The 16,026-nt window shown below is 48.0% G+C and overlaps 2 protein-coding genes across 2 annotated transcripts; one reads left to right on the forward strand and one right to left on the reverse strand.

The window, feature by feature from the left end:
* Positions 1-2,329: 2,329 nt before the first annotated feature.
* EIF3F (eukaryotic translation initiation factor 3 subunit F) lies at positions 2,330-10,474 on the reverse strand. The gene is made up of 8 exons (XM_079929259.1): positions 10,092-10,474; positions 6,820-6,890; positions 6,502-6,581; positions 5,931-6,068; positions 4,507-4,598; positions 3,949-4,085; positions 3,707-3,820; positions 2,330-3,351 (listed from the first exon to the last, which is right to left on the reverse strand). The coding sequence occupies exons 1-8, from the start codon at positions 10,471-10,473 to the stop codon at positions 3,274-3,276; spliced, it is 1,092 nt and encodes a 363-aa protein (XP_079785385.1). The 5' UTR covers position 10,474; the 3' UTR covers positions 2,330-3,273.
* Positions 10,475-10,646: 172 nt separating this feature from the next.
* NLRP10 (NLR family pyrin domain containing 10) lies at positions 10,647-14,558 on the forward strand (the record flags this gene model as incomplete). The annotated part of the gene is given in 11 exon segments (XM_079929553.1): positions 10,647-10,657; positions 13,044-13,108; positions 13,111-13,187; positions 13,190-13,307; positions 13,310-13,521; positions 13,524-13,649; positions 13,653-13,703; positions 13,705-13,791; positions 13,794-13,983; positions 13,986-14,143; positions 14,147-14,558. Coding segments are annotated over 11 exon segments (1,473 nt in total). The 3' UTR covers positions 14,525-14,558.
* Positions 14,559-16,026: the final 1,468 nt, after the last annotated feature.

Genomic DNA, 16,026 nt, shown 5'->3' on the forward strand with positions numbered 1-16,026 from the left:
AGCAGCTCACAGAACTCAGGAAAAGTCTACTTACCATTTCTGCTTTGTTCCAAAGGATATTAAAGGGTAGGACTGAACAGCAGATGAAGAGGCACACAGGGCGAGGTCTGCAAGGGTCCCAGGCACAAGAGCAACTGTCCCTGTGGAGTTTGGGGCACACTATCTTCCTGGCACGTGTCTTGCTCCTGGACACATTCTCGTTCACCAACCCAGCTCTCCAAACTTTGTCCTTCTGGGCTTTTAATGGAGGCCCCATCACACAGGCACAATTGATTAAACCTGTGGTCATTGTGATGCAACCTTCAGCCCCTCTCCCCACCCTGGGCGCCAATCACATGGTCGGTTCACATGGCAAACAGCCCCCATCCTGCGGTTATCTAGGAGCTTTCCAAAAATCACGTCATTAACATAAACTCAGGTGTGGTTGAAAGAGGCTGGTTAGGAATAACAACAGTCTCTCGACATCTTTGTATGTCTTATCACTTAAGAAATTCCAAAGAGTTTAAGAGCTGCATGCCAGGAACCTAGGAACGTGGATGAAAATATGTATTTCTTATTATATCACAGAGGGCAAGAGTGATGGCAGAGTTGTGGTGAATTGGTTGAGGCATGATGGGGGGAGGGGGAATCAAGGATTCATCCAAGGTTTCTGGCTTTGACAACTGGGGACATGGTTGCATCACCTGAGAAAGTGATTTGTGGGTGAGGAAGAGACAATCAATTCAATATGAAAAGTGCTGAATTTAAGATGCTTCTGAGACATCCAGGTGAGAGATATGATGTTCATTTAACTAGTCTGGAATCAGGAAACCAGTTCTGAATTGGGGCCGGAGCTGGAGCCTGGGCATCTTTAACGCACAGGCAGCAATCAGTCCCAGGCTTCCCTGAGCTCCTCCAGGCAGAGGACCCAGGCCAGAACCCTGGGGTATGGAACGGTTGTGGGGAGAGGTGTCAGAGGAGGAGGGACCAGTTAGTTACCAGATGTCATGCCCAGACACACCCTGCAGTGTTCTCAGCACAGGCACATACAAAGAGAACGTGTGAACACACATTTCACAGGAGACAAACTTGTGCACATACAAGCAAAGGCTGGGGGAAGCCAGCATCCTTTTAGGCACAGAGGAGTGTCTCTGACTTATGAACACCTCCACAGACAGGAGTGGGCAACGATGAAGTGACACGGGTGACACTGAGCCTTTGCACACCCTATTTTCTGTGCATAGAATGCCTTACTTTCCTCTCTCTTCTTTTTCGATCTCTTTTTCATTCTTCAAGTCCAGCTTAGATTTCATTTCCTAACTGGAAGCTCTCCATGACCTACAACACCTTGTGATTCCCAAGGTGATGGTCTCTTTACTTGTCTGTCCCTCCCATAGATTCTAAGCAGGCACCAGGACCTTTTGCTTAGCACACTGGTTAGCATTTAGTTAAATATTAACATAAGCAAACAGGTAACTTGAATTCTTCAGCCTTTCCTCAAAAGATCTGGTGCGGTCCCACAGTTTACCAAATAAGTCACAATTATTTATTTGCATTTAAAACTTCATTTGATAAATGACTCCTGTAACCTTAACTCTGGACACACCTCTCTGCATCCTCAGCTCCCACCACTCCTGAGTAGCCAGGGTTTCCATACACCACTACCCTCTCAATCACCTTTATCAGAAACCAGGCAACATCCTAGACTCGTCCCATCCCTCACCATCCAGGTGTCAACCAGACTCCAAGTCCCCCTGAATCCAAGTCTCCGTCACCATCCCCACTGCCCCTGCCTTAGTCTGGGCGCTCATCACCTCTCAACAATCACGGCGACTCTGTCTCCCTGCCTTCTGTTTTTCTCCCTTTCCCTCCTTCCTCTATACGAGGGCTTTCCCCCACGACTTCCAGGATAAAAATCCAACCTCCACTGGCTGACAGCCTTACGGTCTGGCTCCTGCACACGTCTCCTTGGATTCTGAACGGGTTAAGCTTTTTAACATCTACTTCCTCTGTGCCGATCACCATTTCCTGATTTCCTGGTTTAAAAACAAAAAACACCAGCTCGGATATCGCGTCCTAGGTAGACTCTCTCTGACAGAGCTGGTCCACCCTTATATATGCCTGTTATGTTGCATTTTTGCTTTATTAATTTCATCGGGCCGCTAAACTGTGAAGCAGAGGGTGGCACGTGAAAAAAATCCAGACCTGGATTCATATCCTGTTTCATCACTTACTAATTGTGTCACCTCAAGCAACGTACTCAACTGCTCTGAACCCTAGCTCCTTTCGCAATATAAAGATAATTAAAACTGCCCCCAAACATAGGAAGAGCTCAAAAAATGTTAGACCCAGCACTGACTTTCTGTTTTTCAACTGATTATTCACTTTTCTGTTTTCCCTACCAAAACAGAGGGAAACAACCTACAGATCTTAATCCTACCTCCCTGGACCACACGGCAAACAGCTCTGTCCTATGATTCAGGCGCTTTAAAACACTGACCACACCCTTTACTCTTTCAGTTCAGGTTAAGTACCCAAGTCTCTCAATGATTCTCCCTCCATGGATTCTCATCTTCATTTCCTGTGGAAACCACATGACCCATCAAGAAATGGTTCACAGTACTGTCAGTGGACACCTTTCCAGGTTGAAAATCAAAGTTAAAAATTTGGTAAAGCACAGTTATCCTCACCACAGAGAAGGCTGTCTTTCCACCAGCGCACACTCATGGGTCTCAGGGCGGAGGTCTGTATCCACTCCTTCCCTTTTCTCCCACCCCTCTCCCTTCACTAGCACACCTCCAGGTACTTCAAACTGCACAAAGCAACTCTTTATACTGCCATCCATTTAAAATGCTATGGAAGAAAAGTGGTAAAAATCATTTTTGGGGGAGATAGTTTGCTCTGAACGTAGGCAAAAGAGTGGGGAGCAAGTGCCCCTGTACCAGCAGGTTGCTGAGAAGGCTATCTGGTCTCAGGTCAGAAGCAGCTAAAGCAGCTCGGGCTGTGGGTGCGACTACTGAAGACGAGTGAGGCCACACACAAACCAACTTCCACCAGGGTACTCGCTTCCTGGTTTCCGTGTGAGCTCCAGAACTGTCTTCTCCCTTCCACCCAGAGGTAAACTCACATAATATGGAATTCATTTACAAAAGGTAGGCTATGTTTATTTACAGTCACAAGCAGTTGACTGACTCAGTGTGACTCAAACCACAAAGAAACCATTTCTCCTTCACTCCATTCTGAGTCCCAGGGTTGGCTGGGGCCCAGCCTGGTAGAGGGCTGCTTGCGGACCATTCACAGGTTCACAAGTTTCTCATTGAGGGCAATCTGTGACTGCGTGAGATTGGCCAGGTACGTCACCATCAGCAGGTCCTGGAAGAGAAGGAATCAGGATGAGTGAGAGGTTGGGTAAAGAGTGAGCCGAGAGGCTGGTCTTGGCCAGCTGTACGATGGACGCTGGGTGAGGGCAGTCCTGGGAAACAAGAGCTGGGAGAGGCTGAGCAAGAGTGGAAGGTGGAAGGCAGGAAGGAAATGCCCGAGAACACTTTCTCATCTCCACTGATACACCCGAGCCACAGGAAGCAAGGAAACAGCAGGAGGGGCATCTCCGAGCACCGAGCCTGGACTCCTCTATCCCTTCCAGGTCACCTTTCCCAACCCCCTCCACACGTGTACGGCTGAGGTGGGGGAAGGCACAGGCTCCCAGAAGCCCAGGGATGGCACTCACGTTGATGTTGCTGTTGAGCATGGTCTCGAAGTCCTCAGGAACTATTTTGGGTACTTGGTTAACCAGACTCATCAAGAAGCGGCCCACGGTATTGTCAGCTGACACCTTTCCAGACTGAGCACCAAAGAGTCAACGAGGAACAGTTAATTCTCACCACCGAGACCGTCACTTCACCAGCACATCCCCAGCCATCTCAGAGTGGAGATCATGCCCTCCTCCTTCCTTTTCCCTCCGCTGCTCACCAGCACGTCCTCCGCATACTGCAACACTGTGCTGAGGGCATCCTGGATGCGGGCCGATGCCCCTCCCACTTGCTGCAAGTCACTGGAGAGGCCGATTACCCGGTTGGGGCTAAAACAGGTCTTCATGATCAGGTCAACTGTGGGAGTGGGTTGGGGGTAGAAGTGACACAGAGAATTCAGTCATCCCATCAGGAAAGAGATCTCTAACCACCTCCCTTTGGACTGAGTCAGCTTCCCCAAACCCCCCTGCCCTGCCCTTACTAGCTTTTCTTTCTCTGGAGAGAGTTCAACTCCTACACCCAGTATGCTAATCACTGGTTCTGGTCTCATATGAATGGCCGTGTAGCCTCTGGTGCTGATGACTTCCCACCTCTAACAACTTCACAAATAATTCCTTAAGTCCCATTTCTACAGAAGAATGACTTCTAGTTGTCACAAACCTTACATCAACCGTTCCTCTTAACACACCCAAGGCCCTCCATCCTTGTTACAGAACAGAAACCCCCTCCCCTGAAAAATGCCCAAGACCTAGAAAGCGGGTATGGGCAAGTCACTCACCTCCAATGCGTTCAGTGTCGTAATATGCGTATTTCACTGTCAGAGGGGTGAACATCACCCCCATGGTCCTCCCAGGAACACCCATTAAAGTGCTGGGGAGAGAAAAGCCAAGGTTAACAGATGGACTTGGGAGGGGGTTTCATGTCTAGTTCAGGCTGGGAAAGCAGTCATACCAAGAGTATGGCTTCCACGGTTCTGAAAGAAGAGAGCTGGGCCACTTGAAGCCCAGAGCGCTAAAGGGAACAAGTCACTTTCTTCCCTTAGCTCATTCCACACATCAAACCCTTGGCCTGAGAGAAGGGACTCAGCTTTTGGACCGGGCCTGGACCCTTTATAGAGAGTTACTTCACACGCTGAAATCTCAGTGTTGAGGACAGGACACTGGATTTCCCTGTGGAACTAGTTGCCTAGACATCCTTCCTCACAGAAAGAAGTGACAGGACAGGTCTTCTCTGGGACCGAGTTCCTCATCAGCATTGAAAAAAAAAAAGTCGACTCTGGCCCATCAAGGTCAGACTGGGCGCTGTAAGTAATCTTAGCAAAGGTGACTGCCTTTACTGTGTCAACTATACTTTCACTGCATCTTGAAGAGTCTGAAATACCTGGAAAGGCTAAGGAATCAGGCAACAGCTAGAGGTTCGTGGTACATCAACTGGCCCATGAGGACTTGACATCCACCATCTTTGTCCTACCACATAATAGGTAACTGGTCACTTCAGTGTCACACACAAAAATGGCACAAAGTTAAAGTAAGAGATGTGCTAACAAAGGGCTTCATTCTAAGCAGAAAATAAAATCCTTCCAACGCCTACAGCCGCCCCTTCTTCGGCATGCCTCTAGAGCCTTTCCCAATATCTCCCATCAACCAGCATTCTAGCTGCTTAATGTCCCAACAGGGTAATGTTACTGTCATCCAAACTGTACTCTACCCCCAGTTAATAGACATGTTCAAAACAAGGACAGCCATTCTTTAATCTGTACCACCCTGTGTCCTATGCACAGTTTTAGTGATAACGACAAACTGAAGGGCAACTCAGAAAATCAGTGAATGTGGAGAAGAAATCATGGCCAGAACACTGTGTGAGGATCGGCTGTAGGAGTTGTGCAACAGTTAACTTCTAGAAAAGATGACAGGAAAAACGAGCTTGCTCAAATACCTAAAGGGCTGCCCTTTGAAGTCAGTTATGAGCAAAGAGCAGGAATCTGGGTAGGCAAGGATCAGTGGGTGGAAATTTCAGGGACAGAGTTTGTTTCGGAATAAAACCTCTCCAGCGATAACTCCTGAAAGTGAGGAAGGGGCTTCCTTAGGCAGCGAGCTGCACACTGAAGGATGACACCTGCGGGGGGTGGAGGCAGGGGTGGCACCCAGGCACAGTATGAACGAGGTAGCTTTTCATGCCCTTGTTGCCCAAGACTCTGGTCACCTGACGTAGGCCTTAATGCTCATGCGGCCGTTCTGCAGGCTCGTGTCCACTGTGAGGTGAATGGGGTTGGGGGCTTCCCGGCTGTAGTACTCGTGGATCAGCACGGAGTGCTCTGTGATGTCATGGCCCGTAGCATACCTGGAAATGGAACACAGTTGTGGACTCATGTCTACGTGCGACATCAATACCAAACAGGATGGTGGCATGCGTGTCTCTAGGTACCCAACACCCCTAGTCGGGGTGTAGTTATACCCCCAGGGACAAAACATGCCAAAAAAATACGCACACTGAAAACTGTATCAAATCAAATAAGGGCTGCCTTAGCGCTCTTGAAAATTCTAAGTCACCAGCAAGGCAAAAAAGACTTGCTCAGTAAAAGCTGCAGTCCAAAATAAGTATTCTTGGCCTCACAGGATCAGAACCGCCAGCAAAACACACGGAACTCATAGCTCCTTGAGATAATACACTTTCAATACTCTGTCTCCAAGAGAGGGTGTACGATACCTAGTCAGGTGACAAAAGATGTTGGCACTCAACCACCGAGACTTTCCATCCCCTCGTCCCAACTTACCAGCCCAGGATGAGCTCATTTGGAGAGACTTTCTTGTGCAATTCATACATGTTCTTAGCAAATTCCATGTCAACAGCCACCTGAGAAGGAAGGCAGGAACGGAAGCTAAGAAGCCAAGAGTCCACAGCAAATGGATAAACAGGACAAGAGGCCACTCCCAACAGACAGAAGAGGCCCGGGAAATGTGTACAAATGGAACGAAGCTCTTTAGCTGCAGCTCTAGTTATGAGCACAGCACGCTGTGGCGCAGGAGGGGCCTCACAGAGTCCAGCCAATGAGTAGCCACAGACCGCACAGGGGTCTCGAATTCCCACTCACCTCATCTTCTGACTCATTGTGCGGCACTGAAAAGCAGTTGGTGACTTCCACTGAGTGCTTGTCAACGGTTCCTGTGAGAGAGTATTGTCCATGTGTTATAAAACCTTGGGCTCCCAGCTGTCCCAAATGCTTTCAAGAGGTCTCCTCAAAGTCAGGGAAACAAAAACCCAAACTGGGCTCATAAGCTCCAAGTTCAGCCATGAGCACCAATGGAACCAGGATTTTCCAGAGAAATGAAACTCTGGAGCAATCTCCAACTCTCTTCTTTAACTATCAGCAAACAGGGTCTGTTCTTACTTCGCAAGGTCTCCTTTTGCCTGTCTGTCACTTCCTGCTACCAGCCCTACTCCAGATCTTCACTCTGTGACCTTCATTTTTCAGCCTCCAGACTTTCTCCTTAATATAATTTCATCTGCAGAGCTCCCTGGAAGATTCTAATCACGTCTACAGAGACCACTCATATAGTAGCCTATCCTGAGAGCTCAATCTTAGGGAGCTTCCCCTGTACCTCCCTTCAGCCATGGTCCCACAGTCACAACCTTAACCCTACCATCAACCAGAAACCTTCTCCCTGTGAACCTTAAACATCATACCACAAACTTTTATTCTTCTAGTTCTGATACTTTTACTCCAGCTACATTTGTTTCTTGTCCTCACTAAGACTGCTGGTCCCCTGACCTCTCCATTTTTTTTCTCATCTACTGGCACTGCCCACCCAGGCTTCAAGTGCTTCCCTCTCCACCACAGACCACAATGTTGCCTATACCCATCAGCGTCTGTTTAATTCCACTTCACTATGGTTTCTGCCCCCTGAGCTGAAACTATGCCCCCAAACCAAATGGATACATACTTCTTTTTCTTAATTGAAGTAGTTGATTTACAATGTTACATGTGTACAGAAAAGTGATTCAGTTATGTATGTATACACATACACACACACATATACATTCTTTTTCAGATCCTTTTCCATTTTGTTATTACAAGATATTGAGGACTTCCCTGCTGGCACAGTGGTTAAGAATCTGCCTGCCAATGCAGGGGACATGGGTTCGAGCCCTGGTCCAGGAAGATCCCACATGCCGCAGAGCAACTAAGCCCGTGTGCCACAACTAGTGAGCCTGCGCTCTAGAGCCCAAGAGACACAGCTACTGAAGCCCTCGCGTCTAGAGCCGGTGCTCCGTAACAAGAGAAGCCACTGCAATGAGAAGCCCACACACCGCAATGAAGAGTAGCCCCCGCTCGCCACAACTAGAGAAAGCCCGCGCGCAGCAACGAAGACCCGATGCAGCCATAAATAAATAAATAAGTAAATAAAATTTAAAAAAAGATATTGAGTACAGTTCCCTGTGCTATACAGCAAGCCCTTGTTCTTCATTTTATATACAGGAGTGTGGATAAGTACTCTTTATCCTATTTGACCTCTTGTCAACAGACTTGACCACTTCAAGCATCTGAAATAGTTAAGTCTTCTATATTTGCATGCCACCATAACACCCTTCTACTAGAGCATTTATCACATTATATTCTAATTATCTGCCTATAAGAGTATATCTTCATCTTGAATTTAAGGTTAAGAGTAGAGCTTGTTTGATCAAACTTTGAATTCTAAGTACCTAATAGTTTTATGGTACATAAAAGGCACCACTGATTTCATTTAACCAAATGGAATATGTCTCGTGAATTGATTTCTAACTGAAAATGTCTAAGTTCCTAGCAAGCAGAATCTATGCTTCATTCTTCAGTAAGCAATGCCTCTGTAACACCTAGCCTTGTACCATGACTCCATTCTGAAAGAGGATCTGAAAAATCTAGATTACAGTTGTTCTAACTAGGGTCACTAATATTTGGGGGCACTTAGCACAAACCTAGGGTGGAAAATTGTTTATTTCGTTAAACAGCTCTAGTGAGTTTGGAAAATTTGACAGTGCAGCTGAAAGAGCAAGCTAGTATTTATCGAGTGCCAAGTCAGTGACGCAAGAACCATTTACTACAGAAGCTCAAAGCAGGGCAGTCACAGAAGGATGGCATACTTTGGAAGGTTAAGAATAGGGGTGAGGGTGGGGATATGGGATGAAGGACTGAGAGTGAAAACTTTTCCTGGGAACCTGGAAGATGAGTGAAACTTAAAGGATAAAATAAGGGAGAACAGGCAAAGAGAATACAAAGGCTTGATCTGAGCCAGCTATAGCAATGCTTGAAAGACAATGGACCAACTGAAGTTTCTGTAAAATGCTACACTCTCAAAGATAAAGAGGGAGACAGTGTGTGTCTGTGTCAGGAGGGTGCCTGATGTGGTGAAAGATGGCAACCAACAGCTGTTTTCTACCTAGTCTGTGCCAGCACAGTTAGACGCCTTCTGTGATAATTTAGTGCTCACAGACTAAATCTAAAGTAGGCCCTGAAGGAAACAGACTTCGCTAATACGTGCTGGAGTCTGCCGACAACTATCATCCTCTTCGCAATACACCCATTGTCTTCTACGATGGAAACTATTACATGTTCAAGGGTAAGAAAAAGAAACGATACATGCAACTAAACTGGATTCACAAGTGTCCAAATTCTGTGACCAAGATGGAGTGCAAATTAATCTGATGGGACCAGCAGTCCCCAGAGAAAGGGATATATTGTCAGAAATCCCTCTTTATGGCTTCTCAATTTTACTGTAACATGAAATATCAATTTCCCAAATTTGGAACATGGGCAGGGAAAAGGTTATTCCTCCATGTGCACGTTAATACAAATAATAGATAATACAATTGTCTGTGTCCAAATGGAGAATCAGAGACTGCACTGGGGGAACGGGGTCCATATCCCACTGGGGACTAATATTAGGGAGACTGAGGAACAGAGGCTCAGGCTTAGATGTTTAGGAAAGCAGAACATTATTGAAACCTTAAATGGGTTCCTGCCAAACCGGTCTACTTGGTGAGAGGGATATCTTTTTACAGGTGTCCCCACTCCAATGCCAAGTGGTTAGGAAAAACTTCTCTTTTAACACCTGGAAAATAAAGACATTTACCAGTAGATAAGGGGGGAAAACGTGGTCACTGGGCTTAGGGAGTCAAAGGTTTTTGACGTCCTACTCAGAGTTTGAATTCATTTTTCGTAGACTGGAACTAGTCATACTTGACGTGAAATGCTACTGGGAAGATTAAAGATAAAATGTAAATCACTTGGCACAATATTTATTCAATGGGGGTGGGAAGTGAGGGGAACAAGATAAACGAGAGGTGGGAAGTAGAAGAGAACGTCAATTTTCTCTGACCACTCACCCAGCAGGGTCCCGATGACTCGGGCAGCGCCCTCGTTGCGTCGCTCGTAGCTGTCCACGATGGAGGCCAAAATGACCGGGTGCAGCCGGACCACGCGGCCGCCAGGGAAGGGGCCTGGGAGAGCCGGGCCAGGCAGCGACTGTGCCGGGGCCTGCGCTGGGGCTGGCGCTGAGGCCGGGGTCTGGCCCGGAGCTGCGGTCGTAGCCGCTGCTGCCGCCGGGTCTGAGGATGAGGCTGGAGCCGGCGTTGGAGCAGGAACCGGCGCTGGAGCCGGCGCTGAGACTGAGGCTGGGGATGGAGCCGGGGCCGGGTCTGAGGCCGCAGCCGGGGTTTCGGTTGGGGTGGCGGGAGGCGTGCTCGGCGGTACCGCCGGTGTGGCCATCTTGTCGAGAAGGAAGGAGCCAGGAGCGGAAAGGAGTGAGTTGACAAAGATTAGGAGCACGATAGGCTGAACCTGCACCACGTGAAGTAGATCTTTGTGCTTATTGGCTTCTGATGATGCTACTCACGGCTACAATTTTCTGCTCTGAGTTTGTGCTCTTTGATTTCGGTCCGATGCGCACTCGGTGAGAAACGAGCTAAGTAGTTCCGAGTAAACTTGGAACCGCACTGAGAGGAGAGAAACAGCTGCCACCAGATGGAGCCAGAGAGCGGCGCAAGGGTCTCAATTGGTACTTCAATGGGATAATCGACACCAAGGTGCCTTTTAAAGGACTTTGTTCTTGACAGCATCCTAAGGTGTCAATGCAGTGAGTCATTCATTCAACAATTTGAATATGTGCCAGATGCTCTTTTGGAGCTTTGGGATATATCAGTGAACAAAACAAAGATCACTGTCCTCGAAAAGTATACATTCTACTGGAGAGAGACAAATAAGTACATTATAGAATGTATTAGGTGATAAGTGCTATGAAAAAGGAAACATTAGCTGAAAATAAGGAGGAAATCAGGAGTCGTGAGGAGTTAGAGCAGGTCAAAATGGGAATGTGAGATTTGAGTGGATTTAAAGGAGACGAGGGGTATGACCATTATTGGGGAGAAGAACCTCCAGGTAGAGGGAACAGAGTGCAAAGACCTTAAGGCAGGAGCAGGCCTGGTGTGTTTGAGGCTATTTCATGGCTGGAGTGTTAGGATCAAGGCGGGGAGTAGCAGGACATGGATCTCTCCATAGGGATTGGGGAGCAGATCATTAAGGACTTACCAGGCCGTGTAAGGACTTTGAGTTTTAGTCTGAGTCAGATGGAGTTTTGAGCCGGGAGGGTCATGCTCTGTCTTAGTTTTAAAAGAATCACACTTTGGCTGCTTTGAGAAGAATAGAAAGGGGGAGTGGTTACTGGGCAGAGCGAGGTGAGAGAGAAAGAGCAGAGAGACACGTTAGATTGCCAGGTAATCTAAATGAGAAATGAGGGTGGCTGGGACCAGGACAGCAGCAGTGGAAGCGATGAGAGGTAGGGAAATGATGGACATATTTTGAGGGTAGAGGCAATAGGACTTTCTGAGAAATTGTATGTGAGGTGTGAGAGGAGTCAAGGATGACTCCAATTTTTTGTGTTGAGCGGACTAGTATGAAGAGGCTGTTGTCAATTGAGATGGTGAAACCTACAAGTGGAGTAGGTTTTGGGGAAAAAATCCCAAGCTCACTTTGGGATGTGTCACCCTTGAGATGTCGATTAGACATGCAAGCAGAAGTGTGGAGTGATCTGGTGGAGATACTAGTCTGTACTATGGGAGAGGATTAAATGAGGTGATGCTCTGTAAAGTTCTTAGCATATGCCAGAAGTACATTAGTTATTAGTATTACAAGGTTGCTATGCTCATTACTATGTGTGGAAGGAGCTCCGATCCTAACTTCCTGTGTAACTTTGGGCAATCTACAGGTTGGTTTGTTTGTTTTTCCTGAGCCTCAGTTTCCTTCTTGGTGTGGCGAGGATGATAACATCTGCCCGTCAGGAACTTGCCCACTCCCTTGGCTGGGTCAAGTGCCAGCGTCCAGCTGGCAAGGTCGATGGGTGAAGTTGGATTACGTAGCCCTGACTCTCGTGCCCAAGAGCTGCTTTCTCCCTGGATCTACCTTTTCTAGTTAGAATTCACATGATCCTGCTCCCCTGTCAGTACTCCGGGTGGGCACACATTCTTTCTTTTCATTCCTCCAAACTCAGGTAAACAGCGTATCCGGAAATGATTGAAAAGCGAGCCTTGAATTTGATGACTTGGATCTTTACCAACCCTGGTAGAGCCGTGCCAGTGGAACTGCGGGGAGGGGGTGGGCATGGAAACCAGAATTTGGGAGTTGACTCATGGTAGTGAGTACTGGCTACTCTCTCAAGGAAACTGCCTGGGAAGGAAAGGAGACATTTAAAGCAGTAGCAGGGGGAACAGTAGGATTGAGATGGGGACAATTTAGGCTGACTCAGAGTCAGGAGCTGGCTCATCTTTAGCACCTGGCTTGATCTTTACCAGGAACAGGCTCCTGTGACTTCGCCGTTCTCCAGTTTCCCTTTCCTTTCTCCTCTCTCTCTGTCCTCACCATCTCACATGGGGACATTTCACATGAACACTCAGACATTCACACACAGGGTGACTTTTGCATGTATACGTATTCTTACAAACACACGTGCCGTTGCACACTGACACGCCTTCCCCACACAAAAATACACAAGCGTCCATAGCACACTCCCGTGAGCACATGGGGAAATAAGCATTCACTCACACCCCACGGACACCCCCCCCACACACAGAACATACCCTCACACACTCGTACAGATGGGCACGTGCACATCACACATGCATACACACCCTCATACACACGAGCAGCGGTCCCTCCCCATGCCCCTAGAAGTATAACTTTCAGAGAGATACAAGTTCTGGGGCACAGAAGATGAAACCAAAGGGCAGAGGCCGGAGTCTGTCTCTTTTTATTCCCATCTCACCCCTAACACCTCACTTGTATAGTGCAGATTATGGAGAAATGTACCGAGAGCATGTGCACGGCCTAGAGGAGCGGCAAGAAGGGGGCATCAGGGCGGCTACAACCAGCTGCTCCTGGTGGCCACGCCCAGCTCAGGGAGCCCAGCGTCATCTGCCTGTCTGCCCCAGCCCACTGTGACTCTGTTACAGTGGAGGGTCTATTAGATCCAGGGGGAAAGTCCTCCCAGGTCCCACCCATAGTGGTGCTACAGGGGTCGGCTGGCATGGGAAAGACAACACTGGCCAGAAAACGGTGCTGGACTGGACCACTGGCACCCTGTATCCGGGCCAGTTGGATGATGTCTTTTATGTGAGCTGCAGAGAAGTGGTCCTGCTGCCGGAGGGCAGACTGGACCAGCTCCTCTTCTGGCGTTGTGGGGAAAATCAAGCTCCCATCACAGAGACTCTGAGGCAGCTGGAATGGCTCCTGTTCATCCTGGATGACTGTGATGAGCTGCAGAGGGGCCCTTTGCAGAGAGGGTGACGACGCCGAGGTCCAGTCCCACGGAGGATGTGCTGCACCTTCTGTTGGGGAGGAATGCTAATGCTCCCAGGTCCGCCCTTCTCCTCACCACCTGGGTGCTGGCTTTGTGAAATCTGGAGTCCTTGCTGAGAGAACCACCCCATGTCCACATCCTCAGAGAAGCCTGAGAGGAGGAGGTATTTCAACTCCTACTTCACAGATAAGGAGCAAGCCAGAAATGCCCTTGACATTGTACAAAGAAATGATGTTCTCTAACAAAGCCATGTCAGGTTCCAGGCATTTGCTGCGTGGTCTGCTCCTGGCTGAAGGGGCAGATGGAGCGAGGCAGAGAGGTCTTGGAGATGCCTGGTAATTGTACTGACATCTTCACGGCCTACGTCTCCACCTTCCTGCCCCACAGTGCCCCTGGGGTCTGCTCTGAGCCTACCCGGGACAAGGTCCTGAGGGGCTGTGCCCCTTGGCAGCTGAGGGCATCGTGTTTGAAGCAGGTGACGTCAGGAAGCACAGTTTAGATGGGCTCAGCCTTGCTGCTTTCGTGAGCAGCAACAGCTACCAAGAGGGACTTGACATCAAGAAGTACAGCTTTTACCGCATTAGCTTATAGGAATTTTTTCATGCCATGTCCTACCTGGTGGAAGAGGACCGGAGCCAGCTGGCGGGGGGTGGGGGAGAGTGCTGCAGAGAAGTGAATAGGCTGCTAGATGAAAAGAAGCAGACAGGGGGTGAGGCGATGGCCCTCAGTATGCAGTTTTTATTGGACATATCGAAAAAAGAGGGCTCCTCGAACTGGGAGCTAAAGTTCTGCCTCAAAATTTCTCCCTCGATAAAGCAGGATCTGAAGTGCCTCAAAGAACGAGTGGATTCTATAAAGCATTTCAGGACTTGGGATTTGGAATTCTCCCTGTATGAATCTAAAGTAAAGGGTTTGATAAAGGGTGTTCAGATGAGTGATGTATCGTTTAAGATGGAACATTTTCAGTGAAAAGAAATTCCATAGAAGTAACTCATTTTCTGTCAAAACCAGCTTGAGTAACGGACAGTGATGAAATAAAATTTATACTTTAAGGCAGGACGAGAAAATTTAAACATCAAATTCTCTCTGCCCGTTTGGACCTCCTCCCTCCCTCCCTGACGTGTGGTGTGCATCTGCATTACATGTTAACCAGAGCTCCTCAACGGTGGGAATGCCTGCTCAACTGTAAAGATCATTTCTTTCCCTTCCTTCTGATGCTAGCAATGTAACTTCTTAAAAGATTCGCTTTCTTTCCCAACTCTGTATGTGGGTCATGGTGACTTACTGCTCGCTTTGTACATGCTTACTTGAACTACTTACCTTTGGTGAACTTTATGTAGAATATCAGTATGTCATTTTGATGTATGATCCTTCGTCTCAAAAACCTATGACTGTGCCTTCGACTTCTAACAGGTGGAGCAGTTCTCAAAGCTTCTGAGAGCCTGTCTCATGGGTTATAAGCTTCAGTTTGGCTTAACTTGATTGTCAATTTTCATTGACAACAGAAAGGAGAAAAAATGTCCAATTGTGGGCAAAAGTAATAGAGCAGGGATCCAAAAGTCAGCGTCTAGTGGAAAAGGCAGAGGGACAGAGGAACTAGAGACAAGGGGATTAGGAGCAACAGGACGTGGGGCAGAGAAGTGGGGACAGTAGAGGTGAAGGGTCAGGAGAATGGTGGGGTGGAGGGACAGGAGGATGGGGGAAGACAGAGAGTAGGAAGGAATGGAGAGATGTGAGATTAGACTAATGCATACTGGAAGGGGTATAAGGACAGAAGAGCAAAAAGAAAGAGATTAGATAATAGGGGATCAGAAGACTTGGAACATAGGACATGGGGAAAGGCCGTGTGAATGAGCCCTTAGGAACAACCACTTTTGCCATCAATGGCTCAAATTCACTTATTTAGCACCCATCCCCCCACTCCAGGCTGTTTCGATAGTGCAGAGTCTTATTTCAGTAGCTCCTCTTATATGTTAATGTCAGTGACCAAGCATGTGATTCTGACATTTGACTCTTTCCTGTGAAATAAACTCCCTAATATAATAAAATGTGGACTGTGCTCATTCCACAATATTGGAAAATGTGAAGCATATCAGTGCTAACATTTAAAACAAGTATTGGGCTTCCCTGGTGGCGCAGTGGTTAGGAATCCGCCTGCCAGTGCAGGGGACACGGGTTCAGGCCCTGGTCCGGGAAAATCCCATGTGCTGTGGAGCAACGAGGCCCGTGTGCCACAACTACTGAACCTGTGCTCTAGAGCTCGTGAGCCACAACTACTGAAGCCCGCGCCTAGAGCCCGTGCTCCAAAACAAGAGAGGCCACCGCAATGAGAGGCCTGCACACCGCAAAGAAGAGTAACCCCCGCTCGCTGCAACTAGAGAAAGCCCACGCACAGCAATGAAGACCCAACGCAGCCAAAAATAAATAAATAAATAAAAGAAGTATTGTACTGTGGTATAATGGAATGACCC

This window comes from Stenella coeruleoalba (assembly GCF_951394435.1).
Source record: "Stenella coeruleoalba genome assembly, chromosome: 8".
Taxonomy (NCBI): domain Eukaryota; kingdom Metazoa; phylum Chordata; class Mammalia; order Artiodactyla; family Delphinidae; genus Stenella; species Stenella coeruleoalba.